The sequence below is a fragment of the Lampris incognitus genome, chromosome 13 (assembly GCF_029633865.1).
Source record: "Lampris incognitus isolate fLamInc1 chromosome 13, fLamInc1.hap2, whole genome shotgun sequence".
Lineage (NCBI taxonomy): Eukaryota > Metazoa > Chordata > Actinopteri > Lampriformes > Lampridae > Lampris > Lampris incognitus.
The window spans coordinates 40,392,252-40,418,856 of NC_079223.1; the positions used below are offsets into that span (position 1 = coordinate 40,392,252).

Here is a 26,605-nt window from a genome sequence, read left to right on the forward strand (position 1 = left end):
GTAATGAGACTGATTATTCAGTTCCAACAAAAAAGGACTTTAAGAAACCATTTGGGTCTAAAACAACCACTCGGAAGTTCCAGTGTGAGGACTGTGGCTTTGAGGCATCTCAAAAACGGCTGTTGACAAAGCATATGAATACTGTCCATGGTGGCCAGAATGGAAAGCAGGACACAAAGATGGCTCACTCCATAACAGTCAAACCAAATGACCCAATCCCAGAAATGAGGCATAGATTGACAAGAAATACAGTTAGGGAAATGTACTGGCCCTCAGAAGATTGTCTGTCTCTATCTGGCAGAGAATTTTTGGGTAAATACTGCAGCCTTTCAAATTCAGAACGAACACTTGAGGAGACACAACAGTTTTTAGTGAAGTCCACAGCTGGGGAAATGGATGGCCAGAAATGGACCAAGGCTCTTCAGACTGTACTGGCAAATGTCCCTCAAGACATGAATCTTAATCCAAAGTCTGAGAATGGCACAGTTTTGAATTCTGGATATCCAAACAGCAGCAAAGATCTTACTGTTCTCACAGTGAAGAAAAAAATAACGGTTCCTCAGAACGGCACTACCTTTCCCAAAAGGTGTAAAATCACAGTTCCATTTGAAAAAGAGGAGCACATTCCTTCCGAAAATGCCACTGTTGAGACCCATTGTGTGCTTGACCCCAGTAGAAATCTGTCTGATTTGAATGATCAAGCTCACTGTCAAGGAAGTCAAAATGCTCTTATAAATGATAATGTTTCTATCTCAGCCCAAATTGAGCCAGCAGAGTGCAGTCAAGTTCAAGAAAACGGAGAGAATAGAGAGAATCAGGAATTAAGGGTTGACAGAGATACTGATGAATGCAGGAGAAAATATGAGGAGCTTAAAAACTTAAATCTGTGTGAGGATGGTGTTGATGGCTCCAAAGACTTGAGGCTGGCCAGTGAGCGAGATGACCTGACCTCCATCTCGAAAGCTCCACTTAGAAACAGGAGCAGAAAGCGAAGATGGAGAAGAAAGACCAGACCTAAAGTGACGGATAGCACATTGCTAGAAACGGCAGGCTTGAAGCTAGTATTAAAAAAGGACCCAGAGAAAGATAAGCTGTGGATGTCACAAAGCCCCATATCACCATTAGATTGCAGTTTGCAGGGTGAACATCACATACCATCACAACCTCTTACAGCTTTGGAGGGGACACATAACTTACCCCAAAGAACACAGTCTGCTGAAAACAGCCAGGAGAAATGGACCAAAGATCCAGAGACTGACCAGCACAATGCAGCCAAAGCAGTCACTTCTAAATCTGAATCCAAATCAGGGGATGAGTTCTCACCAGGATTTTGTGAACATCTTGGCACAAGCCACAATGATTTCAGTTCAGAGGTGACCAAAAACAAGCCTTCAGTTCCCTTCAACTTGACTGTGGATGGAAATGAGGCTGTAGGTCTTAAAATCATACCATCAGCAAATCAAGAAATTCATGACAAAACAGAGAGATCAGTGGAGTTTACTGAAACAGTAGTTGACAACAGCAGCCCAGCTGGTAAAGAAAGCCAGTCAAATTCAGTGTCTCCATCAACTGCCTCAAGCAGTCGCCCTGAAAACGTACTGCTCCAAAAAACTGTCAGTAATGGAGCCTCAGAAGAAAATGACATTAGTTTGGATTGCCAGGTGTCAGACGGAGTAGACAGTCCAGTTATAAACGACATTACTCTTCATAATAATTGTGGACCCAAGTTCTCCTCTGTTCTCCAGCCCGTAATTACGCCAAAGGGTAAGAATCTAAAAGGCCACTATCTTTTTTTGCCTAAAGCGTTATGATTAGTATTATAACTTTGATGCTATTTTGATTTAAAAAGATCTTAATTAAGGCAAAGTTTCTCAAATTAAACTTTTTGTGCTTGTGAAAACACCTGCAGTGATGTTTTAATGGCTCTATACACGTAAAACGTACCAGCTTCCTCTTTTTCATCAGTTCTTTTTCACATTAAGCTTGTTCTGCCTTTTTTTTTTCTTCTTTCATTCAGGCAACAACCCCTCTGAAGAGTCAGGCCTTGCTGTTTCTTCTGTAGTGCAGGGGGACCTTGTCATCCAAGGGAAGAGGAAGAGAGAACCATCCATAGACCACTGTGTGGAGCTCCTCAGTGAAGCCAGCGGGTCTTGCAGCCAATCCCTTCCAGAGGAGCCATCACCAGCCACTGTGTACCACCAGCATCTCGCTCCGAGGAACATGGAAAGGACTTTGAAACTAGTGGCCCAAAGTCCAACTCAGCTGATCAAGCGTCCACTTAGAGACCAACCTGTTGTGGTGCTAAATCATCCAGATGCCGACATCCCAGAAGTGATGAATATCATGGAGGTTATTCACAGGTACAGAGGGGAAATCCAGAAGGTTGTATTGTCACATAAAACATTGAAAGCTCTTTTAGGCATGGATGGTGATATGGCCCTTGGGGAAAGTAGACCAAGTAATATCCGGGCCCCATCTCCTGGACGCATGTGTCCGGAGACCTCTGTGAAAGAGAGGTTTATCTTGAAACTGAAACTTAGAAGGATTGGTAGAAAAAAGTACCAAGTAGTCAGTGCAGTCTCTCCTAGTAGTGATCTTCTGATAAAATTTCACTGCTGGTTTTGCGGCAGGATGTTTGAAAATAAGTTTATTTGGATGAGCCATCAAAAGCAACACCTGATGGAATGGGACAGGCCAAAACTGTGAAAATAGTTGTATGTCGCCCACACTGGTTAACAAAATGATAGGGAAAGTGGTTTTGCTACATGACAACATAAAAATGGAAACAATATTGGTCAGTCTTCTCATGTAATATTGTCTTAATTGGATACAGCGGATTATGAAAAGATTAAAGTGAAAATTGTCAGGCTTCCTGGAGGGCTCATATACTCAGGGTAAATAAAACTGTTTGCTTTTGGTTATCTTCCAGTCCTATTAGTTTGATGCAAATTTTTCACTTAATTTACAATCTGAAATGCCGTGGTAGGATTGGATGTAGGATTGATGACCTTGTTCTCTCATTGTTTATATTTTGTTATTTAAGTTCATATAAGTACACTGTCATATGAAATCTTTCGTAGAACACTGTAATATGTATATCTGCCATTTTATTTGAATTTTCATGAAACAACTTATATACGGGTAGGCTATACATTGAGGTAGCTAGTATATTTATGTTTTTGGAATGGGATGCCGAGGCCCCCCATGTTACTCAGATATACCAAAATTGTATGTTAAAAGACATTAATAAGCTGTTTTATATGATGTTTATTTATGATTTTTCAGGTCTATTCACTCTTCATGATTGGCTATTTGGAACATTTGTTCTTTTGCAAAGTTTTGTATGAACTCAAATATGTTCAGATGTAGAATTATCTGCAAGGAGCATATATTCAGCCATCCATTCTGTGGGAGGAGGTAGTCCAAAGGATGTAACTTCTCTTTAAGCTAACCTGTGCTATATGTTGATGAATGACTTGTAAAAATGTCTTGCTTTGATACTTGCATTTTTAAATACCAATAGGTCTAGATGATTCGATCATGATTTCCTCAATGAATTTCCTCTCTTAGAAATGATAATCTCATATCATTTTAATTGCACTATGAGGATTTATATTTCCCGTTACCTCACCTTATCAGGCTTAAGCCTATGACAATCTCAGCCTGTGTCCTGCTGCTGCTACATGTTTTCCTGATGTGGCAAAAAAAAAAAAAATCCCTAGGTATCCAGGGCAAGGGAAGTACGGCGAATATGTTAGTCTAGGACCATTGGACAAATATAGCCAAATCATGCATGGCGCCCAAACTTTCTTAGTGCACACCTCAGCATAAAGACTCACCGTGTAAATATTTTTTCTAGTTTAGAAAAAAAAAGATTTATAATTTTTATGTACAGTCTGACAAGAGGTACTGTAAAATATTTTCCTGAGAATTTTTGTTCACCAAGTGCCTAGTTAATTCTGTCATGCAATGGATCTGCATGGAAACAATAGCATTACTTGTTGAGCAGATAATAAATGAAAATAGTTTGTCAGTTCCTGGTGACATGTTGTGGTCATTGAGGGTACGGGGAGATCCGGTCAGCCTAACAGCTTTATTAGAAAAATGTTACACATGTGCTGTACATATCTCAGTTCCATTTAAGGTAGCTCCCTGAAGTATTTCATGAGAAACCATTTCTGTTGATGCCCGTTAAACCCAACGGCAACGCTGTTCAGTGAAATTAGATCGTGTAACCTACACAGTACTGTATGAGTTTCCCTGGAAGGCATTTATTTGCCCATGTTGATAACAAATGACATAAGAGGGCTGTCAGTGGGATTCTAGGTCTGCATGGCTTGCTATGGTGGTGGATTGGCCTAGCATCACATCACCCATCTGTAAAGGTGGTCCGACACTGTAGATGAAATGGTACGGGGATACACCGGTCTCAACTTCGCTGACCCCTCCACCACAAGTAAGAGTCCCCTAAGGTTTGACAGCGTGGCACAGCTTGGTGGCGTCCTTGGTGTTATTCTGGCTGTCAATCAGCACCAGAGGATTCCTGCTATGGTTCTCGATGATGTGGGAGACGCTGTTGAAAAGCTGAGGAGAAACGCATAATTGGTCATCAGCGCTTTTTTTTTGGCAAATTTTCCTTTCACCAAAACGGGAATTTTAGGTTTTTTTTTCAAATTTCTGCAAAAGTTGGCCTATTTATAAAACTGTTTAAAAATCTTAATTTGTGATTCGACTTTCAAATCATTAGCTAGCAAAAGCAAAACTGTGACGTTGAATTTCGCCGGCTGAAAACGTGGAAATATTTCTAGAGGTGGCATTTTGCTGCATTTGTAAATCAAAAGTCATTATAAATAATTTGTTGAACTTCAAAACAGCAGTCAAAACCATTTCAGCCAGCACCAACTGAATACATCGTCATATGAAATTACCCTAAATTGCATTGAGTGAGACTTGAAGTTCAGAGGAAAAAAACTTGGAAGTCTCACTCAATGCAGTTTACATAGATAAATATTTGGAAACTAGGGCAATAATTAGTAGAAATTCAGCTCAACAATTAGGTGTAACGGCACTCCAATGGAAGTAAAATTGAAGTTTTTAGTGGTCATGTGTCGCCTGTAATATTTTAGTTTGTGTCCAGTAATTCAAGACGGGTGCCCTGGTCAGTAATCTTAAAGCCAGTAGTAGTAAGTAGTGTGGTACGGTGCAACAGAAAATGTGCAACTAAAATACAAATAAAATCTTTGTGCTGTGCCTTATTTGATTCAAAAACTATTTAATCCTAATTTTTTTAGAATTAATTGCTACAGTCCGGGTTGTCCTGTGGAGTTTGCATGTTCTCCCCGTGTCTGTGTGGGTTTCTTCTGGGTGCTCCGGTTGCCTCCCACAGTCCAAACACATCTAGGTCAGGTGAATCGGCCGTACTAAATTGTCCCTAGGTGTGTGTGTGTGAGCCCTGTGATGGCCTGGCAGCCTGTCCAGGGTGTCTCCCCGCCTGCTGCCCAATGACTGCTGGGATAGGCTCCAGCATCCCCGTGACCCTGAGAGCAGGACAAGCGGTTTGGATAATGGATGGATAATTACTAGAGTGATGTGATGGTAAAGAATAAAAAGCTGGGTGAACTATCATCTTCATCCGTGATCATTGTAAGGCAAAACCAGATGTGGGCAATATTTTCAGCAAAGCATTTTTATTTTGTGATTTTTCGTTGAAACACACTGACTTCCATTATTTTGATACTATTTACTTTATATATATATATATATATATATATATATATATATACTATAAATGCAAGCAAAATATTTGTGTTAGCCCTAAGAAAATGGTGGGTAAACTAGTGTCTGCAAGTAAAAAGGTGGGTAAACTGCATTTATGTGCATTTACCCTCCACTACACCACTGAATACCTACCAAAAAAAGCCCCACCTGGGACATGAAGATGGGTTTATTTGGAATACTGAATACTACCCACTCTAGTCACTGCTACATGGTCCATACCTTGCAGCATAAAACTAGACTCTGTTACACTCCATAGGAGGTTCATACATATGGGACGAAGCCCCCCCCCCCCCACATCAACTGGTGAAAGAAAAAGGTGCCCAGACATTGTGGGCTATAGAAGTCATCCGCCGTACCTCCTCTCCTGTCTTCTCTTTCCCAAGAGCGTACTGGCCAGTGGTCTGGATGTGGCGCACCGGGATGTTGTACACCCGGCTGTTGTACAGTACCACCAGCGTGTAGGGCTGCTGTGTGTTCTGACCCGAGCTCTTCCTCAACAGGAACGTCCCATCCTGGTGCAAAAAAGGACTCGCAGTCAAAGGCAGCACGGTTCACACGGGTTGTCGTACGTTAACTGCTCGGTTGCGCAATTGCTTTACAGCGGTGCACTCGGGTTGCTAACCTTAGCTGACCGAATTAAAGCATCCTCCGCGGTCTTGCGGTCACAGGCCCCGGCGTACCAGGGTTTCTGATAGACGTCCGCCTCCTAAAACAAAGGACAGCGAGGAGGGGGAAAATAATTATTCTGCACATGCTGTTCAACCATTCTCCTGTTAGTATTAATCTCTGTTTTAACTGGGAGACCTCTTTGGTGTCTATTGTTCCATTTTCTGGAGAGCGTCGTCTTCTGTCAGCCTGTCCTGGGAGACAAAACTCACAGTGTCACTCTTCCATAAAACAATTTCTAATAACATAGCCCGCAGCAATCATTGTTTGAAAAAGTGAAAATCATGGATGTTCTTCATTAGTCCTTCATGATGGAACGGAGTATATTGAGTGCGTATTTCATATTTGGATCGTGTCCCTTCTCTGGGACAGCCAATATTTAAGTACAAAGTCCTGTGTGATTAGTTCACCACTGGCTCCGATGGAAGAAGCTGTAAAAGGAGCGACTACACTTACTGTGGGCGCTGAACAACTGTTGAATGTGAATCCTGCAGAGGAGATGGAGGGGGGGGACAAAACGCCATTTTCAGACACCGCGGGCAAATAGTTGGCACAGAACGGTATTCAAAAGCAAAGTCTCAATTCCACTGGCTATAATAACGTATAGCACACCAGCTGGCTTACAGACAGTTTGCTGAACTCCTTACTTGGGTCGTATAAAGTCAGTCATGTATGCTCTAGCGGTGGGTTTAGGCCCACTTTCTCTCACGGGCAGCGTTTGGGCTGTGGAAAAAGCAGCACACATACAGTAGAAATAATGGAATGTATGAATACACACACACACACACACACACACACACACACACACACACACACACACACACACATTACACTGGTCTACAAAAATATAGTTTTTTTCTTGCATGGACTTTGGAAACTGTTTTTGGCTAATTTTGGGCTGCTGAATCCAAATCTGAGCTCAGATTTGCTCTATCACATCAAGTTTTTGTGCTGTCTGTATGCTCCTTATTCAGGATTTTACAAAAGTTGACCATCTAGTCTGGCAATCTTGGTGAGATAAAAATGACCCCTATTCATTTCCTAAGTAATTTCATGCTAGGCTGAGTGTTTATTTATTCATTGTAATCATTTTTGCATCTATCGATCTTCTAATGCAACAGTGTTTTTTAACTTCCAAGTGTAAAATTGCTGTTTTCTCAAAAATAATGATTTTTCATAGTTCAAAAACCTGATGTGATAGGCAAAAACTAATGCCAGATTTGGATTCAGCACCCAAAAGTTAGCTAGAATCCGTTGAAAAACCCCATGCAAGAAAAATTGTGTTGACCAGTGTTATATATATATATATATATATTCCTTTGCTCCTTATTTATTGAGCACTTTTCCTACCGTTGAGTGTTTCTTTTAACACACATATGTGTATGTGTGTGTGTGTGTGTGTGTGTGTGTGCTGTATTTGCAAATATGTCCAGATAACATAAAAAGCATGCCTTTACACACGTATGAATGTAAATAGTTACCTCCAGATTGTCTGTGTTGCATATTCGCCTGCTGTAATAGTGTTAATAGTAAATAACATATGAGAGGACTGCTGTTAGAAATCAGCTGGCTGGCTACAAACAGGCTTACTACCAGTGACACTGATACACATCACTTGGCCCTATGAAGGAATGCTAACAAAACATTGTAAATTAATTCAGCAGTTAAACGTAGAGCATTAGAAAAAACAAACACATTTTTTAACAATAACACTCATAAAAAAATTAGATAAATAATAATAAATTAAATTAAATTAAAAGTAAAAAAAACTTTTGAAATTATAATATTTTCATACCGGCATTACGTTTGGTTTTGGTGCTGTCCTGAAAAAAAAATAGAATAAAATTAGGTTATGATGTGTATAGCAAACTACCTATTAGTAATTGATATATTATGGTAAGTAGTGCCATCTAATAGTGAGAAGTGACGCTTACACTGGTTTTGGTGCTACGGGCAGAGGGTTCTTCTGATGTTTCATATGTGGAACTGAAGCAACACACAGTCTAATTATTGTTATTTACTTTGACCATTTCATCGACCACCATTTCTTGGTGAACGGTTGCATTTTATTGAGTTAAAAACCCATATTTCTCATCTCACTGGTCACCTCTAGATGGCCTGAAAACCCTGCATCTCAGTGCTAGCAAGATGTCTTTTTCCTTCTTTCAACTACTCGTGAATTGGCACTAAAGCTAACATCATTTAGTCACGGCCTCTTTTGGTACTTACGGTCATCTCCGTCACAGACTTCATATTCGTCACCGTCGGACTCCTGGACCAGAACAGTTATGAAACAAATGAGGCATCAGTGTGGTCAGAAATTTACCATCAAGTAGCAGAAGTTGGTTTTAAAATTGCCATAATACATGTTAATTCCTCACAACTCACAGACTCATGGGATTTGCTGGTATTCGTTCTGAAAAAGAAAGTCATTATTGGTTCCTAAGTCACAAGATCGACCACATGAGAAAAATCCTTGATCTGGGTGGGGCATTCATAGAGACAAAGCAAATTGTATTAAAAAGACAACTGGTTCTTAAAAAAAACAAAAAAAACAAAAACAAAACAGTAACTGAGAGACTGACCTTTTTACTGGTGGAGAGGGCTCCTTTAAAGGTGTCAAAAGATGGGACCAATGATCAATTGCACACATCAGTCTCATTAATAGTGCTAAATAAAAATTGCCACTTAAAAAATAGCAACCCACCTCTTGATCAGGAACCTCATATAGCTCATCTGAAATGTAACAAAGACAACACTGTGAGGGATGGAGGATAAACAAACCAGTAACCATGGCTGTCAGTCTGTTTCTCGTTGTATTTGTTAGGAACAACATGTCCCCATTTAAACATCTCCGTGGGGAGGCCAGGCACCTGTCGCTGACACGATCACTTCCCCATAATGGTTGAATATCTCTGTTTAATGCTATTTAAGAAGAAGAAGAAGAAGAAAAAAGCCACCTTGTTTTTGTCATTGTACAGGTTACAGTGAATTTGTTCTCTGCATTTAACTCATAGGAGCAGTGGGCAGCTGCAGCACCCGGGGACCAGCTCCAGCTCTTCTTTCCATTGCCTTGGTCAGGGACACAGACAGCAGTATTAACCCTAACATGCATGTCTTTTTGATGGTGGGAGGAAACCAGAGTGCCTGGAGGAAACCCACGCAAACACGGGGAGAACATGCAAACTCCACACAGAAAGGACCTGGGATGGCCTGGGGTTCGAACCCAGGACCTTCGTGCTGTGAGGCCACAGTGCTAACCACTGCGACACCGTGCCGCCCAACATTCTAGCTCAATATTCTAACACCTAACCCAGTGGTGCCCAACCCTGCTCCTGGAGAGCTAGCCTCCTGCCGGTTTTCACCACAACTCTGATTTAACACATCTGATTCAATTAATCAAGGTCTTGGTCAGTAGGTAGTTAGCAGAATCAGGTGTTTTTAATTAGGGTTGGAGTGAAAAACGGCAGGATGGTAGCTCTTCAGGAGCAGGGATGTGCACCACTGATCCATCCTTTGGCAGAATCTTTTCACTTCAACCTTTTTTTCATTGCACTTTGCTGCAGACACTTTGGGGAATGGGGGCGGTTTATATCTAATATTAGCTACTATGAGTTTCCACTGTCACCACCTGCAGCCACTGATTTCCCCCTGACTCCCATTGTTAAGAATAACTTAAGTAGCAAAATTACTCCTTGTGCTGTTAGGTCCTGCACACAGAATGGAAAAAAAATCCCCTGGTTTGTAAATGTGTTAAATTTACATTTTGACGAGGTCTTCAAGATGGAAGAGAGATAGTGGTGCTAACAAGGGGCTGCTATAGCAACTAGTTCTAGAACTTGACCATTACTGAGCTTCCTGTCTGGAGGAATGAGATGAATGAATGAGAGGGAGGACAGCGGAATGGTGAGGATGCAAGCAGTAGAGGTGACAAAGGTAGACGAGTTTAAATACTTGGGGTCAACTGTTCAGAGTAACGGGGAGTGTGGAAGAGAGGTGAAGAAGAGAGTGCAGGCAGGGTGGAGTGGGTGGAGAAGAGTGTCAGGAGTGATTTGTGACAGAAGGGTACCAGCAAGAGTTAAAGGGAAGGTTTACAAGATGCTAGTGAGACCAGCTATGTTGTATGGTTTGGAGAAAGTGGCACCGACGAAAAGACAGGAGGCGGAGCTGGAGGTGGCAGAGTTGAAGATGCTGAGATTTTCATTGGGAGTGACGAAGAAGGACAGGATTAGGAACGAGTATATTAGAGGGACAGCTCGGGTTGGACGGTTTGGAGACAAAGCAAGAGAGGCAAGATTGAGATGGCTTGGACATGTGTGGAGGAGAGATGCTGGGTATATTGGGAGAAGGATGCTGAATATGGAGCTGCCAGGGAAGAGGAAAAGAGGAAGGCCAAAGAGGAGGTTTATGATGTGGTGAGGGAGGACATGCAGGTGGCTGGTGTGACAGAGGAAGATGCAGAGGACAGGAAGAGATGGAAACAGATGATCCGCTGCGGTGACCCCTAACGGGAGCAGCCGAAAGTAGTAGTAGTAATAGTAGTAGTAGAAGTAGTAGTGGTAGTGGTAGTGGTAGTGGTAGTAGTCTCATAATGAGGGTGTAAAAAAAAGCCATTCTTATCTATGCCATCAAAAATGAAGTTTATCTTACCGCCAGGGGGTTTCTCAGTAGGGTCTATGTAGTTGTCATCTTCATTGTCAGGATTTGGATTGACATAATCCTCCTGTAAGACAAAATATTAGGGAAAAGCAACGTTATCTGTCCATGCTCACTATTCACCAGCACACAGGAACTCGTGTTAGTGCCTCACAGTGCCGCGGCCCTGCTCAGCCTGGGAATCATTACAGGAAATCATGAAGCTTTGCTGTATAGAGAAGCAAGCTAACGTAGCACGACAAAATTTCGTCTTCTGCGTCATCTCATCTAAGTAGACTTGGTTGGATTACCTCATTGCCGGCCATCTCGGGGGGAAGTGGTTTGGTGGTCTTTGCTGAGCGGAAAGGCTTCATAGGTGTCGGGCTGGGCCTGTTACGACGGCTGTCTGGAAAAGAGAAGAGGAGGCTGGACATCAGCATTTGCATAGCCCAACATAGCGCGCAGTTTACCGCCGCTTTAGATCAACAGTTTGGCTTTTGAAAAGGTCTAATGAACCCAACCCTGTTTTGACAAGAAAACAATCTTTCCCACGAAGGACAAACCAGCGAAGACGGAGCCTTGACTCAATATTAGGACACGTTAATTCTATATTACACTGTGAGAAATACTTGCAATCAAAGGAACTCAGGATCTGATAGTTTTATTTAAGAATATGGGGAAGTGTGACTGGGTATGCACCATGCGAGGTAGAGCAAAACACATACAGGTCCCATGTCTATGCTAGGCGGATTGTGAAAACGGAAGCATTTTTAAAACCACTCCTAAAAGAGCTGTCCTTTTAACCATCTGTTGTGACAGAACCACACCAATGACGTTTCTCTCCCAAATTCATGGTGGAAATAGTCTGCTTGCGTGACGGAGGCATACAGACCAACATAGTCCTCCTGGGAGAACGACGCAGAAGGTTTTGGGGTGAAGACTTTGTGAGAGGGTGGAGGCTCGTAGCTGTCGTCCTGCTCCTGAGGGTTCTCGTAGTTGTCACTGTCCTGAGGTACATCGAACAAAGCTTGTATTTGGTATAATAACGTAGGTGTTACTAGTGAAAAGGTTCACACCAGATTTTGTGTGTGTGTGTGTGTGTGTGTATATATATATATATATACGTATATATACATACACACACACACACGTGTATATACACACACACACACACACTATACTATATACACAGTGGCTATAAATAGCCTACATACCCCTGTTAAAATGGCTTTTTTTTTTTTACCCTTTTCTCCCCAATTCAATTTGACCAATTACCCCGCTCTTCCGAGCCGTCCCGGTCTCTGCTGCACCCCCTCTGCTGATCAGGGGAGGGCTGCAGACTACCACATGCCTCCTCTGATACATGTGGAGTCGCCAGCCGCTTCTTTTCACCTGACAGTGAGGAGTTTCGCTAGGGGGACGTAGCACGTGGGGGGATCACGCTATTCCCCCCAGTTCCCCCTCCCCCCTGAACAGGTGCCCGGACCGACCAGAGGAGGCGCTAGTGCAGCGGCCAGGACACATACCCACATCCGGCTTCCCACCCACAGACACGGCCAATTGTGTCTGTAGGGATGCCCGACCAAGCCGGAGGCAACACGGGGATTTGAACCAGCGATCCTCCTCTTGGCAGGCAACGCAATAGACCACCACGCCACCCGGACACCCAGTGACAGGGTTTTGTGATGTAAAAAAAATGAGACCAAGAAAAATCATGTCAGCACGTTTTCCCTTTTTTTTTTTAGATTTCAACCTGTAAAAATAGAGTGGGGAAAAAAATCAGAAACACTTTAAGGAAAATAAAGAAGAATACAAAACTTAGAATAACCTGGTTGCACAAGTGTGCACCCCCCTTTATCATTGGGGATGTGGCTGTGTTCAAAATTAACCAATCACATTCAAACTCATGTTATATAGTAGTTATTTTGCACCTGCCATCAGTTAATGTGACTGTGATGAAGCGCAAATAAAGGTCAGCTGTCCCTGTAGGATTTTCCTGACATCTTCTTGGTTTGCATCCACCTGGTCCACAAAGAGCTTCCAAAGCATGACTGGGACCTCATTGTTGAATGGTACTAATCAGGAGAGGTGTACGAAAGCTTTTCCGAGGCATCAGATACACCATGGAGTACAGTAAAGACAATCATCAACAAGTGTAGAAAATATGGCACAACAGTGGCATTACCAAGAACAGGATGTGCCTCCAAAACGGATGAGAAGACGAGGAGAGAACTGGTCAGGGAGGCTGCCAAGAGGCCTACGGCAACCTCAAAAGAGCTGAAGGAACTTCTGCCAAGTACTGGTTGCTCCCTACATGTGACAACAATCTCCTGTATTCTTCACATGTCTGGGCTACGGGAGAGGGTGGCAAGATGGAAGCCTTTTCACACGAAGTAAACATCCAAGCCCGGCTGAATTTTGCAAAAATATACATCCAGTCTCCCAAAACCATGTGGAAAAATGTGTCATGCTCTGATGAGACCAAGGTTGAACTTTTGGGCCATGATTCCAAAAGGTGTATTTGGCAGAAAAACAACACAGCACATCACCCCCCCCCCCCACCATATCCATGGTGAAGCATGGTGGAGGCAGCACCATGCTTTGGGGCTGCTTTTCTACAGCCAGAACCGGGGCGTTAGTCAAGGTGGAGGGACTCATGAATAGCTCCAAATACCAGTCGATCCTGGCACAAAACCTTCAGGCGTCTGCTAGAGAGTGGAAGACGAAGAGGAATTTCACCTTTCAGCACGACAACAACCCAAAGCATACCTCCAAATCAACGAAGGGATGGCTTCACCAGAAGCAGATCTGTGTTTTGGAAAGGCCCGGCCAGAGCCCAGACCTGGATCCAATAGAAAATCTGTGGGGTGATCTGAAGAGGGCTGTGCAGAGGAGATGCTCTCATAATCTGACGGATCTACAGCGCTTTTGCAAGGAACAGTGGGAAAATATTGCCAGGTCAGGATGTGCCAAGCTGACAGACTGTCACCCAGACAGACTGAGTGCTGTAGTAACACCACAAGGTGCTTCAGCAAAGTACTAGTTTAGAGGTGTGCACACTTATGCAACCAGGATATTGTAAGTTTAAATGTCTTGTTTTTTCCCCCCCTTAAAATGTTTCTGATTGTTTTTCACTTTAATTTTATAGATTGCAATTAAAAAAAAGTGGAAAAAGTTTTGAAATGACTTATCTTGGTTTCACGTTTATAAAATCACAAAACCTTGCGTGTGTGTGTGTGTGTGTGTGTGTGTGTGTGTGTGTGTGTGTGTGTGTGTGTGTGTGTGTGTGTGTGTGTGTGTGTGTGTGTATCCATCCATCCATCCATCCATCCATCCATTATCCAAACCGCTCATCCAAGATCTCGCTAAACAAATACTGGAGTCTATTTTCTATTCTATTCTATTTCTTTTATTTATTTATTTCACATGTATGTATATTTGTATGTATGTATATGCATATGGGTGTGTGTATATGTGTATATATGTATATATAATATATATTTATAGGTATACATATGATAATTATCTTTTATGTGTGTGTATATATATATATGTATAACTTTGTTAAAAGAAACACTCAGTGGTAGGGAAAGTGCTCAACAAATAAGGAGCAAAATAATCCAGTGAGTCAAGTAAATTCTTTATGAGACAGTAGAGGCCTGTTTCATACCATAAGCAATCATCAGCTGTCAATAATACTACTACCTTCAATAAAACTACTAAAGTAGTTTTACTTACAGTTGCAATCAACATTATTCAACCCCCACTGCAAATTAGGTTTATTGGCAAAATTTTACAAACTGTCAGCTGTTTGCAATAAACAGACAAAACGAGAACCATTTAAATAGCTCAACACAACTAATATTACAAGTGGTTACTCCAAACTCAACACAAAATGCCACTTTTAATGACTACTGCATGTTATGTCTGCACACTGGATCACCGGCGCTGCAATTAGTTAACGATAGCATTGTTCTGTTGTGCTGTGATTGATTGATACGTGTTGCCTAGTGATTCTGTGCTTGTTTAATCTTTGAAATGTGACGTCTGCACACTGGATCACCGGTGCTGCATTTGGTTGATGTTGGCATCGTTCTATTGCGCCTCGATTGATGTGTGATGCCCAGTAGTTCTCTTATTGTTAAATCCTGACGGGGGGGGGGGGGGGGGGGATGTTACGTCTGCACACATCGACAGTGCTGCATTTGATTTGGCGCTGTTCTATTGTGCTGGGATCGATTGGTGATGCCTGCGGGCTCTGGGTTGTTTGATCGGGTCTGCCTGTGACGCTGGGTCAGTCAAACTAAAGAATGCAACGCAGAGGTTGCGTCGAGCGACAGTGCCGTGTCCTGACGTGATTTCTAAACTTAATATTACAAGGCCCAGGTGGCGTTCATGCGCCATATTCAAAACACGCGCACGGAGAGCACCTGGGACCACGTGCCACGCAGGTGTCGTTCCAGCAGGAGAGCTCCCGTCTGACTCGGGAGAACGCAGCCAGCTCCTCTGGGACCTTGTGAGGCCAGCCGTTCTGGATGTAGGCGTGGAGCTTGGAGAGGACAGGGTCCTGTTCGGAGGCTGCCCTCAGCTCCTGCAGAGAGGCAGTGGCCTGGAGGGGTGCGTGTAGCATTTGGATGATGTCCTTTTCCACACAGTCGGTGTCCGTCTGTGGAGCCGGGGTGGAGACAGAGCGAGAGAGCGGGTCTGCGACAACGTTGTCTCTGCCTGGGGTGAACTGCAGGCTGAAGTTGTACTGGCGGAATATAAATCGCCGAAGGAGGGCGCTCTGTGGAGCAGCGAAATGGGTGTTCAGAAGTCCCACAGCTTCGTCAAGGTTTGTGAAGTTCCTCAGAGTCCCGAGCACACGATGACCCCCTGATCCCAAGCAGTGTAGCAACAGGGCCGTCTTCCTAGCCTGGCTCACGTCGTCGAGACCCGAGGCTATGAGGTAATGTTCAAAACTATGGAGCCAGCGAGTCCATGGTACCGGAGGCTCGCCGGGTAATGCCAGGAAGGGGGCAGGTGGTGGGAGAGCGATATCAGCCATCCTCGTCGCCAATATTAAGTTTAGAAATCACATCAGGACACAGCGCTGTTGCTCGACACAACCTGTGTTGCGTTCTTTAGTTTGACTGACCCAGCGTCACAGGCAGACCCGATCTAACGACCCAGAGCCCACAGGCATCACCAATCGATCCCAGCACAATAGAACAGCGCCAAATCAAATGCAGCACTATCGATATGTGTAGATATAACCCTGTAGTCTCAGAATTATTAAACCCCTTTCATGACAAGCATCTTTAGTACTTCGTAGAGCACCCTTTTGCTGTTATGACCTGCTGCAAACGTGATGCATAGCCAGACACCAGCTTCTGGCAGCGTTCCTGAGAGGAATCTTAGCCCATTCCTCATGGGCAATGGCATCCAGTTCACTAATATTCTTGGGTTTGCGTGCTGCAACCGCCTTCTTCAAATACCGCCAGAGATTTTCTGTGGGGTTCAAGTCAGGGGACTGTGACGGGCACTCTAGAATCTTCCAGGACTTCTTCTGAAGCCAAGCCTTGGGGGACTTTGAGGTATGCTTGGGATCATTGTCCTGTTGGAAGGTATAATGATGCCCAAGCTTTAGCTTCCTCACAGATGGCATGATGTTTTCTCCTGGGATTTCCTGATACTTGATTGAATCCATCTTGCCCTCCACACGCTGCAGGTTTCCAGTGCCAGAGGAGGCAGAGCAGCTCCAGAGCAGCACCGAGCCACCGCCATGCTTCACTGTAGGCAGGGTGATCTTCTCAACGTCTGAATCATTCTTCCTCCTCCAGACATACTGCAGAGCCATAGGCCCGAAAAGTTCCAGTTTTGTTTCATCGCTCCACATAACAGAATCCCAAAACCTCTTTGGCTTATTTGTATGGTTTTGAGCTTATCGGAGCCGACTTTTCTTGTGCTTTTGGGTCAGTAGTGGTGTACGTCTTGGAGTTCAGGCATGGAGCCCTTCAGTGTTTAGTATGCACCTTACTGTGCACACTGCAACCTCAGTGCCTGCTGCCACCAAGTCTTGCTGCAGGTCTTTTGCAGTCACTCGGGGTTTTTTGACCACCTGCCTCCTCAGGAATCTGGTGGCAGCCGTTGATAGCTTCCTCTTTCTGCCATGTCAAGGTAGTGTAGCCACTGTTCCTTTAACTTTGAACTTGCAAACTATGCTCCCAACTGTATCTCTAGGAACAGTCAGTGCCCTTGCTATCTTTTTGTATCCTTTTCCTTGTTTGTGGAAGGCAATGATCTCTTCTCTTAACTTTTTGGACAATTCTCTTGACTTAGCCATATTTCTAACATGCAATCAAACGTCACCGTCAACAAACCCCTAGCCAGTCCAGGTATCTGATGCGTTCTATCTCGAGCACACCTGACGCAACTAATGAAGCCCTTGATTAGTTGCATCAGATGTGCTTGAGACAGCACCTGATTTGCAAATGTGTGCTCTTATGAGGGATTCTGTTCAGGGGGGTGAATAACTTTGAGACTGCAGTAGTCATTAAAAGTAACATTTTGTGTTATAATTTGGATAAGACCCTTGTAATATTAGTTTAATTGAACTATTTAAACTGTTATTGTTTAATGTGCTTATTGCAAACCGCTGAAAATTTGTACATTTTGCCAATAAACCTAATATGCAATGGGGGTTGAATAATTTTGATTGCAACTGTATATATTTATATGTATGTATATATATATATATCTATATATAAAGAAATACTGGAGTCTAACTTACATAGTCTTCTTCAGACCACTGTTCATCAACCTCCACCATGTCTGAAAAAGAATACCATCCAGATTATGAACATTAAAAACCGAAAGACTCTTGGTGCTTAATATGTGAAGAGCGCGGCTTCTAACGTCGTCGGAAGTATCTTTATGAAAGTCGTTAACTTCAAAAACTAAGTGGTGGGGAAAACCAATTCCTATGAAAATCATGTTTTTTAATTAAGCAAGTTTCAGTATTTATGACTTAAGTCCCTTTCACACTTGAAAGTCCAAACCAAGGTCTGAACCAGAGTCTGAAACGGCAAAGTCAATTAAGATCAGGTGGGCCATAGCCGGTACACACACACGCATTAATCCCCCCCCCCCCATGTCTCTGTTCAATGGGGGGCGCGTGCGCGCGCGTAATGTTAAATTCCTCATTAAGAAAGACATGTTTTGCAGTGCGGGTACAGGAGGTGGGCACCACGGCCGCTCCGCATCACCGGTTGTTCACCGGTTGTTCACTGCGTGCCTCGGTTTTCGCCTCAGACAGGAAGTCCACCCAAATGAGTCTCGCTGATGATTTGCATGAGTCCGCATGAGTGACTGGTGGCGCAGTCCGAAACATGTCTTGTGTTTTCCATGTCTCAGTGTGGAGGAGATGCGCTCCAGCGTTTGCTGTGTTTACTCCAGCATGTCAGCGCTCACAACAAAGCTCGCAGCAGCAGCAGCAGCAGCAGCAGCGCCGCCGTCCCCTGGTTCAAGACCGGCGTCTGCCCCATGGACAGCCGGAGGCCTCTCATGAAAGACACGCCTTGTTTATTACTGCTATTGCGGCTACTTCTGGCTGCTCCTGCCAGGGGTTGTCGCAGCGGACCTCCCACCCCACCTCCTCCTCCTCCTCCTCCCGCCCTCCGCACCCTCCCCCTCCACACCAGCCACCCCACCTTGTTTATGACATCCGTTCTGTCATCTCGCTCAGGGCAACACACGTCTTCCTTCAACCACAACTATTTTGGGTGTGTAGCAGAAGATGTTGTGTTGATTTCTTTTTTTGGGGGGTTGGGCTTTTTTCCCCAATTGTACCCGGCCAATTACCCCACTCTTCCAAGTCGTCCCGGTCGCTGCTCCACCCCCTCCGCCGATCCTGCCAGGGCTGCAGACTACCACGTGCCTCCTCCGATACATGCGGAGTCGCCAGCCGCTTCTTTTCACCTGACAGTGAAGAGTTTCACCAGGGGGATAGCGCGTGGGAGGATCACAATATTCCCCCTCCCCGAACAGGCACCCCGACCTACCAGAGGAGGCGCTAGTGCAGCGACCAGGACACATACCCACATCCGGCTTCCCACCTGTACACACAGCCAATTGTGTCTGTAGGGACGCCCGACCGAGCTGGAGGTAACACGGGATTCGAACCGCCGATCCCCGTGTTGGTAGGCAACAGAATAGACCGCCATGCCACCCGGAGGCCCCTTGTGTTGAGCATTAACGTGCGGTCCAAAGATAAACGCACAGCTTTGTCAAAGGCGACGCAGTCTTTTTTACAACTGCACCAACTGTCTGTCCTGGGAGACACGGAGGAAGGCGCTCTTATTTTAAAGACTGTCATATGCACAGTATGGGGTTAGATTACACGCGGGAAGGAATCACATGAGGGGAAAGACTTCGTCCTGGAGATCTGCAAGAAAGACAACACCACTTGCTGCTCTGGCCATGACTCGTTATGTTGAGGTTGCAGCTAGAAGCGTCCTTACCTTGGTAGTCTCGCGCAGGTACTTTTGGAATCGGTTTGCTTTTCAGCCTGCAACAAAGACACACACAGGACAACAGTGTTGGGCGGCGATGAACAGGATTGGCTGTCACTGTATCTATAAAGCAGACCTAAAGTCAGATTTGGTGGATAATGATTATTTGAGCAATGATTTCCTAATAAAATATCCATCCATCCATCCATCCTTTATCCAAACTGCTCATCCTGCTCGCTGGAGCCTATCCCAGCAGTCATTGGGTAGCAGGTGGGGGCTGCCAGGCCATCACAGGGCTGACACACACACACACACACACACACACACACACACACACACACACACACACACACACACAGGATGATCTGGGACGACCCCCAAGCTTGGACTACCCTGGGTCTCGAACCCAGCACCTCTTGCTGTGAGGCGACCGCACTAACCACTGAGCCACTCCCTAATAAAATGTTTGTAATCATATATTTAATCACTTGTAGAATACATTGTAATGTGGGAAACGGTTGTGTGAACATCTAAAATAAGAATAAATCAGATTCAGGTTGTATGGCGATGAGTTGATGCATGCTCGATAGTCCAGGTGGAGAAATCACAGAACGATGAATCAGTTCGTCTGGCTACGACGTTTATTCAGAGAAACGTTTCATCGCTCGCCTAAGTGACTTCTTCAGTCTCAACTGAGTCACGGTAATTTGCATATGAAACCCATCCTTGGTTTTGGTTGTTATGCCACTGTATTGTTTATAAGGGCGGGGGTACATGCAGTCAGTTTAGACTGAAGAGGTCACTTAGATGAGCAATGAAACGTTTCTGTCAATAAACGTTGGGTCCAGATGAACTGAGTCAACCTTCTGCTCTGTGGAGAACCAGCAGGGTGACATTTACCAGTCTGACACACACCAGATGGATTCTGTGACACATGAAGGCTCCTCGTGGTACCTTAGATTTTCATTTCCAGCAAGGAAAGTGAGAGAAGAGCCAGGTGTTGATGCTTTTCAGTGGCTATTTTCAGTTTATTGACCTTTGCGTATTTCCAACAGACGTAAAAGAGGAAACGGTGCTTTCTGCTAATGCGTGCATGCCCTCCAATAGTCTTGTTGGACTTTTTAGAAAGCCACCTTCTGCCAAGCACATACAACATCTTAGATGATGTAATATCACAGTGTGGTAGTTAGGCGTTTTAGAAATTTGTGCAGCAAAAAATGCAGAAAAACAAATTGTAAACAGCATCATTTGCAAACAAACCTTCTTAGCTTATTTAGTAAGCTGCCGTCATTTTTCTTGATGTCCTGCACAATCTTCTGTAGCTGCCTGGAAAACACGTCTTCATTAATCAGATATCAGAGACACGCCCTCAGAAACTCTGAAAATCCCAACTCTAGTCCCACTTCACAGTCATTACACCCCAGGAGCCTGTTTTTATAATAATAATAATAATGATAACAACAATAATAATGAACTTTATTTGTGTAGCACTTTTCAGACCCAGATAACAAGTTCTATAATTAATGTGAATTCATTATGAAATCAACAGAGTTCAAAATGACATAAAATGTCATAGAAGAGCCAAAATGAGGACCTGATGAAAATTCCAGATGAGACAAAAGGGGAAAAAATGAGTAAGTAGTAAGAGAAGGGAAAAGCCTTTAGATAAAAGCAAGTTTTAAGAAGTGACTTAAAGTGATACTGACATTATAATCTGAAAATTCCTATTGATAGGCTGTGTTCCGGGGTGGAACGTGACCGCGGAGAAATTCAGTGGCCAAACCAGCCCGTCTGCGGCCAGTCGAGAGAGATCTGTGATTGACTGTAGATGGTGTCCAATGTCAAATTGTGCCGGTGGATACGTAGACGCCTGTCAATTTGCATATAGGGTGTGTCCGTAGCGAGATGCTATAAAACCACGCAGAAGCCGTTCTTTCACTCCTCCTGCTAGCTACTTGGCTCGAGTTTGTGCTATTTTGCTGAGACTTTATTATCGGTCTTGCTACGACGTATTGCTATCTATCTATCTATCTATCTATCTATCTATCTATCTATCTATCTATCTATCTATCTATCTATCTATCTATCTATCTATCTATCTATCTATCTATCTATCTATCTATCTATCTATCTATCTATCTATCTATCTAACAGTTATTTGTATGACCGAATACTCCTTTTCGAAACCGTAATCCTCGCAGAGGATCTCCCTCTCACTCTCGCTATCCGACATTTTTTGTAAATAACAAGAGCTGAGCGGTACCGAACCCCACCCAACCCAGGAAGACAGTAGCCAATAGCTTTGGATTCTTAAAACCACGCCTATTTTTTGTTGTGATTCAAACTCTCAATGTTAAAAAATGTGTTCAGGAAGGGCATGTCAGTCTCTCTTTAAAGAAAGATGCTGGGATGGGATCCTGAAACGCTTTCGGCGATGAGGCGGGACTTCCTGAGCTGTCCTACCAGAGGATCGACGGCTACGCTCAGCCTCATAGCATGTCCAACATGCATGATCCGGGCCGTGTCGAGCTTTCAACCTCATCAATAAAAACTCCCAGCTTAAAATCAATTCTTCAAAATCAAAAGTCAAATTCAAGTTGAATCGACCAAAGCGGCCTTGTGGGAACGATGTGTAGAGGGCAGGAAGAGGACCTCCATGTGCCCAAGGCTGGATTACGGACCGAGCATGCCGGGCGAGTGCCCCGGGGCCCCAGACCATGAGCGGCCCCAAAAGGTCAGGGGTATTGTGTTCGCGTATAGTAGGGATCCCCAATCATACCCTACAAGGGACGTTTGTTCCAACCCTGCGTCGCAATGCAGGGCCCAAGCTAGTCTCTATTGATGCGGGGCCCCAAGCTACAGTTTCTATTGATGCGAGGTTCAAGCTACAGCCACTATTGATGCAGGGTCCAAGCTGTTGTAAGTGGGAAGAAGGCTTCGCAATATGTTTGCAATGCTGTGAGCTGCTCTTCTCATCTCTGTTTGTTTTGTGATTCAAAATTGTGTTGTACTTTGTAGTCGCCACCCGAATCCCAATCAGATTGGCATAGCGTCAACTACCATGTTTGCTATTTGCATTAGTTTTACATTTAACAATGTTTAGTATTGTTTGCGTAGCCTATCTGATGGGGTGGGGCCCAATGGACGTGTGTGCCCTACATCCCCCTGGTGGGTTAATCTGGCCATGCATGTGCCAAATGGTTCCCCTCCAGGGTGCCACAGAGATTTGACCAAAGTGGGTTATAGCATGACCCGGGGATCGTGACACACACTGAAGTCTCTGCACCCCGGAGAAATGTGGAGCCTGAGAACCCCCCCCCCCCACACACTTTTCAGAGGAGGCTTCCACTTGCTGCCTAATGAAGATCCGACCGCTGAGTTGAGTCAGTGTGTGTGAGGAATAACTGTCCCTTGAATCCTTAACCGCTATCTGACACCCGCACATAAGACCCATGTCACATGAGAAACCACGAGTTTATCTGGGGGTTTTTTTGCATCCTGCCCTCCTGTTTTGTAGTTTGATGTCCCTGGTGTGTCTTTTGAGCCAGGAGCAGGGCATTAGTTAGGTCTCACCATTTTCGTTTATCTTTAAAAGGAACATCGGAATCAAGTCCCTTTAGACAAGTACTGAGTTTTTACTCAGTACTTGCCTAAAGTACTTGCCTACTGGATAGGCAAGTACTGAGTACATTAGGCAAGTACTGAGTACCTGAGGACTGGATAATATTGAAGTCAGCATTTAAGTCTTAAGTGGCGTTTCGACCAGAAGCTACGACTGAGAAATAACGGTTAAATCATGGTTCAAGAAAAAGTCGAGTAAAGGGAGAGCGAGGGGGGAAGCAAATAAAGAGGATAGGCAGACATTATATAACAATGGTGTTATGGTCTGAAACAGAAATATCTGACGTTCCCACATTTTCTAGAGAACGATCACAGGGGGGAAGAAGCTCGAGGGTGTGACCCTTGTTGAGACGAGGGCCTTTGACCGACTCAACGAGACCGACAGATTCAAAAAGGTTAAAAAAAAAATCAACTGTAAAAGTAGGGCAGAAAATACAGGTGTTGAAATCACTGACAATAACAACTCTGCCATACTGGGACAAAATTAGGAACTCAAACAAAGTACAAACATTACGCAATTCAAGAAGTACAAAGGAGGGATTATCACGAGATAGAGGGATGACGAAGAGTTGTGTTAAACTAAGTTTTGTGCATCGCTAAAAATTTCTTACTACATTTTCTTTTCTTAATTTTTCTTTCTCTGAGGCCAAGTGGATATTTGGGTTGTACGCAGCACTGAGATCTGTTTATTCTTGGTACATGACGTTAGGATGTTTTTCTTTTTCTTCTTTTTTCTCTTTCTCGTGTATTTTTATGTGTTTCCCCCCTTTTTTTTCTCTTATTGTTCACAGTAGTTGAGTTTGTATTGTGCAGCACAACTTGCTCTGAATTTGAACCATACAGCACAGTGGGAATTGAGTTTGAAATGTATAGTAGCTGAATTAACTTAAGAGTAGGTGAGAAGGGGTAGGAAAAAAAAAGAAGTGTATACTTCCTCCTACTGCTTTTCCAGCATGTAACAAATAATCTGATGCATACGGAGATCTGTTCGCCGAGTTTGATGTGTGGATTTGTTCATCACTGCTTATCAATATGTTCAAAATAAATCATCATCATGAGTATATAGAAGAGCTGAGAGACTGCTCGAATAAAGCCAGAGTGAAGTTTTGCAGGTCCGCAGATAAATATGCACAGTAAATTAAACGGAGAGAAACTGCAGCGAGAGAGATTGGTGAACATTTATCGCTGTCTGTACAAATAATAGCTGGACAAGCTCGACGAGCTGATGACCAGAGGAGGAATTAGAAGTGAGCTGATGATGACCAGAGGAGAAATTAGAGGTGAGCTGATGACCAGAGGAGAAATCAGAGGGGCGGGCTTCAGTTAGAGGGCCACAGCCACCCAGACTCAGCTATGAGCCAGTGATTGAAAAGAAGTCAGTATTGGTTTGACATCCTAAAATCTTGGCGAATACGAGTTGTTGGCAAGAGACCTCCCGTTTAGCAGACCAAACATGACAGAATGGCTGGACATAACATTAACCCCCCCCCCCCAAAAAAAACAAAAACCCAAAATCACATAATAATGGCAAAATGACAATAAAATGGTTCTTACCGGATCTTTTCTGTGGCCGGAGCGGTTAGTTTATTAAACGTATCCATATTCATATTTGAGTCAAGATTTTACAGTCCTATGCATCATTATCTGTGTGCACCCTTCACATCACAGTGAAAATGAAAGTACAGTTTCCAACAAGTCAGTCTTCTCTTTGTCAAAGAGGGGCGGGAATCAGTTAGAAAAACCTATGTAAAAATGATCACTTCTGTTTTCCACTCGTCGTCAGTTGCACACATGGACAAACATGCAGGCATGTGCATCGCATCACACACACATACACACACACACCACTGACCACACTTTGAACAAGCCTCTTGCATCACAAACCTCGCCAGTCTTCTTTTCCTCTCTACTTTGTGAGCAAATCGTTGGTCGCTTCAGCAGTCAGACTATATTTGCAGTCACAACCGACTGCAACCAAAACAGAAAAGCACAGCCCAAAATCCCCACTGAAACTCCTGCTGCACAGCTAGTCCCGCTTTGACTGCAACCGGGGCAGCTTGAGATAATAATACATACCTTATCCACACATACTTTTAAAAACACACTCAGAATATGAGTGGGGTGAGTAAGGTTGGGTGAGAAGGTTTTGAAGGTGGGTGTTTGAGTGGAACAGTCTTACACAGATGGAACATCTCCATGGTCTGCCATGCAAATTCACATACCAGCCTTTACCTTTCCACGAGACAGGATGTTCTAGATATGTCTGTTGTTGGCTTTCAGACTTGGGACCTGTAGCAGAAATGTCTTCGTAATAATTTTAATTAACAGTGCATAGTGTTAAGTGAATAAATAACACACTTTTAACCAAACTGACACTTTAATCTGCTGTTTTAGAAGTCTGATTAGGTTAGATTTAAAATGGGGGCATAGGGGTGAGCTCATCCCGAGAGTCTTGGAAAGTACTATTGCGTAATCCAGCTATTTTACAGCTGACTTTTAAATTGACCAAAAATGATGAGTGTGCATCTTTTTCTAGGACAGCCACTGTGGTACGACACAGTGTGTTGTCCCGAGGATAATTTCTTGATTATTGATGAGAGTTTTGGAAAGCATCTACAGTTGAACAACAAACAAGCACTCAGTGCAAATAAGATAGTGAATGATATAAATTTGTGGAGGAGAGGATTTGAACACCAGAAATCTGGAGAATGGATTAAACCAGGTAGGGTATGTGTACTGGTCAGTTCCAGGGGAAAGATGAAACTCCACAGGAGTGAAGAAAGTTATGTAGTAATGACTTAGTCATGTTTTATATCTCTGTGCAGGGCAGTAGCTTAACGTAGTGTTGCTGCATGATGACTATTCTGAGATTCAGCTCATTTTAGGGCGGCTGAATCTAATCTGTGATGCACATGCACCACATTACATGTTACACAAACTTAGTCATGATGATGAACACTGATGAACTTAGTCAGAAGTGGTCGACGTATGGGGTGAATGTTATGTCAATGTCAAAGCGTATCACTGAAATAGTAGGATGTCTAATTACAAGGACAGGTGTAATTCTCCTCCTTAGGCCGGGGAGACAAATTATAAACAGGGTTCCTGCACTGACATGAAAAGTATGAAAAAATTTGATTCTGATTGTTTCTGTGTCTGCATAGTATGTATTCACATTTCCAGATTATTGGTTCTATTTCTGAGGTGTTATTCTGAAATTTGCAATAATAGATTGATCATAGACCCATGATCATCAAAAAGACATGTATGTTAGGGTTAATACTCCTGCCTGTGTCCCTGAGCAAGGCAGTGGAAAGAAGAACTGGAGTTGGTCCCCGGGTGCTGCAGCTGCCCACTGCCCCTATACAATAGGATGGGTTAAATGCAGAGAACAAGTTCATTGTAACCTGTAC

At 43.7% G+C, this 26,605-nt stretch overlaps 1 protein-coding gene across 1 annotated transcript; it reads right to left on the minus strand.

Annotated features, from left to right (window-relative positions):
• Positions 1-4,080: 4,080 nt before the first annotated feature.
• Positions 4,081-24,876, minus strand: blnk (B cell linker). Its single transcript, XM_056292043.1, has 20 exons — positions 24,747-24,876; positions 20,832-20,897; positions 19,581-19,627; positions 17,852-17,892; positions 11,972-12,086; positions 11,391-11,485; positions 11,095-11,167; positions 9,152-9,180; positions 9,030-9,052; positions 8,833-8,860; positions 8,674-8,716; positions 8,379-8,430; positions 8,240-8,267; positions 7,926-7,956; positions 7,092-7,167; positions 6,901-6,932; positions 6,583-6,638; positions 6,401-6,484; positions 6,135-6,290; positions 4,081-4,584 (listed from the first exon to the last, which is right to left on the minus strand). Exons 1-20 carry the CDS (start codon positions 24,797-24,799, stop codon positions 4,468-4,470), a joined length of 1,245 nt encoding a protein of 414 aa, XP_056148018.1. The 5' UTR covers positions 24,800-24,876; the 3' UTR covers positions 4,081-4,467.
• Between the last annotated feature and the right edge of the window lie 1,729 nt (positions 24,877-26,605).

Coding starts and splice junctions, on each gene's coding strand:
- blnk (XM_056292043.1), bottom strand. CDS start 24,799: ATGAATATGGATACGTTTAATAAACTAACCGCTCCGGCCACAGAAAAG. Junction 11,168..11,390: donor CCGAGATGGCCGGCAATGAG/GTAATCCAACCA, acceptor TTTGTCTTACAG/GAGGATTATGTCAATCCAAA. Junction 6,485..6,582: donor GAACAATAGACACCAAAGAG/GTCTCCCAGTTA, acceptor CCTTTGTTTTAG/GAGGCGGACGTCTATCAGAA.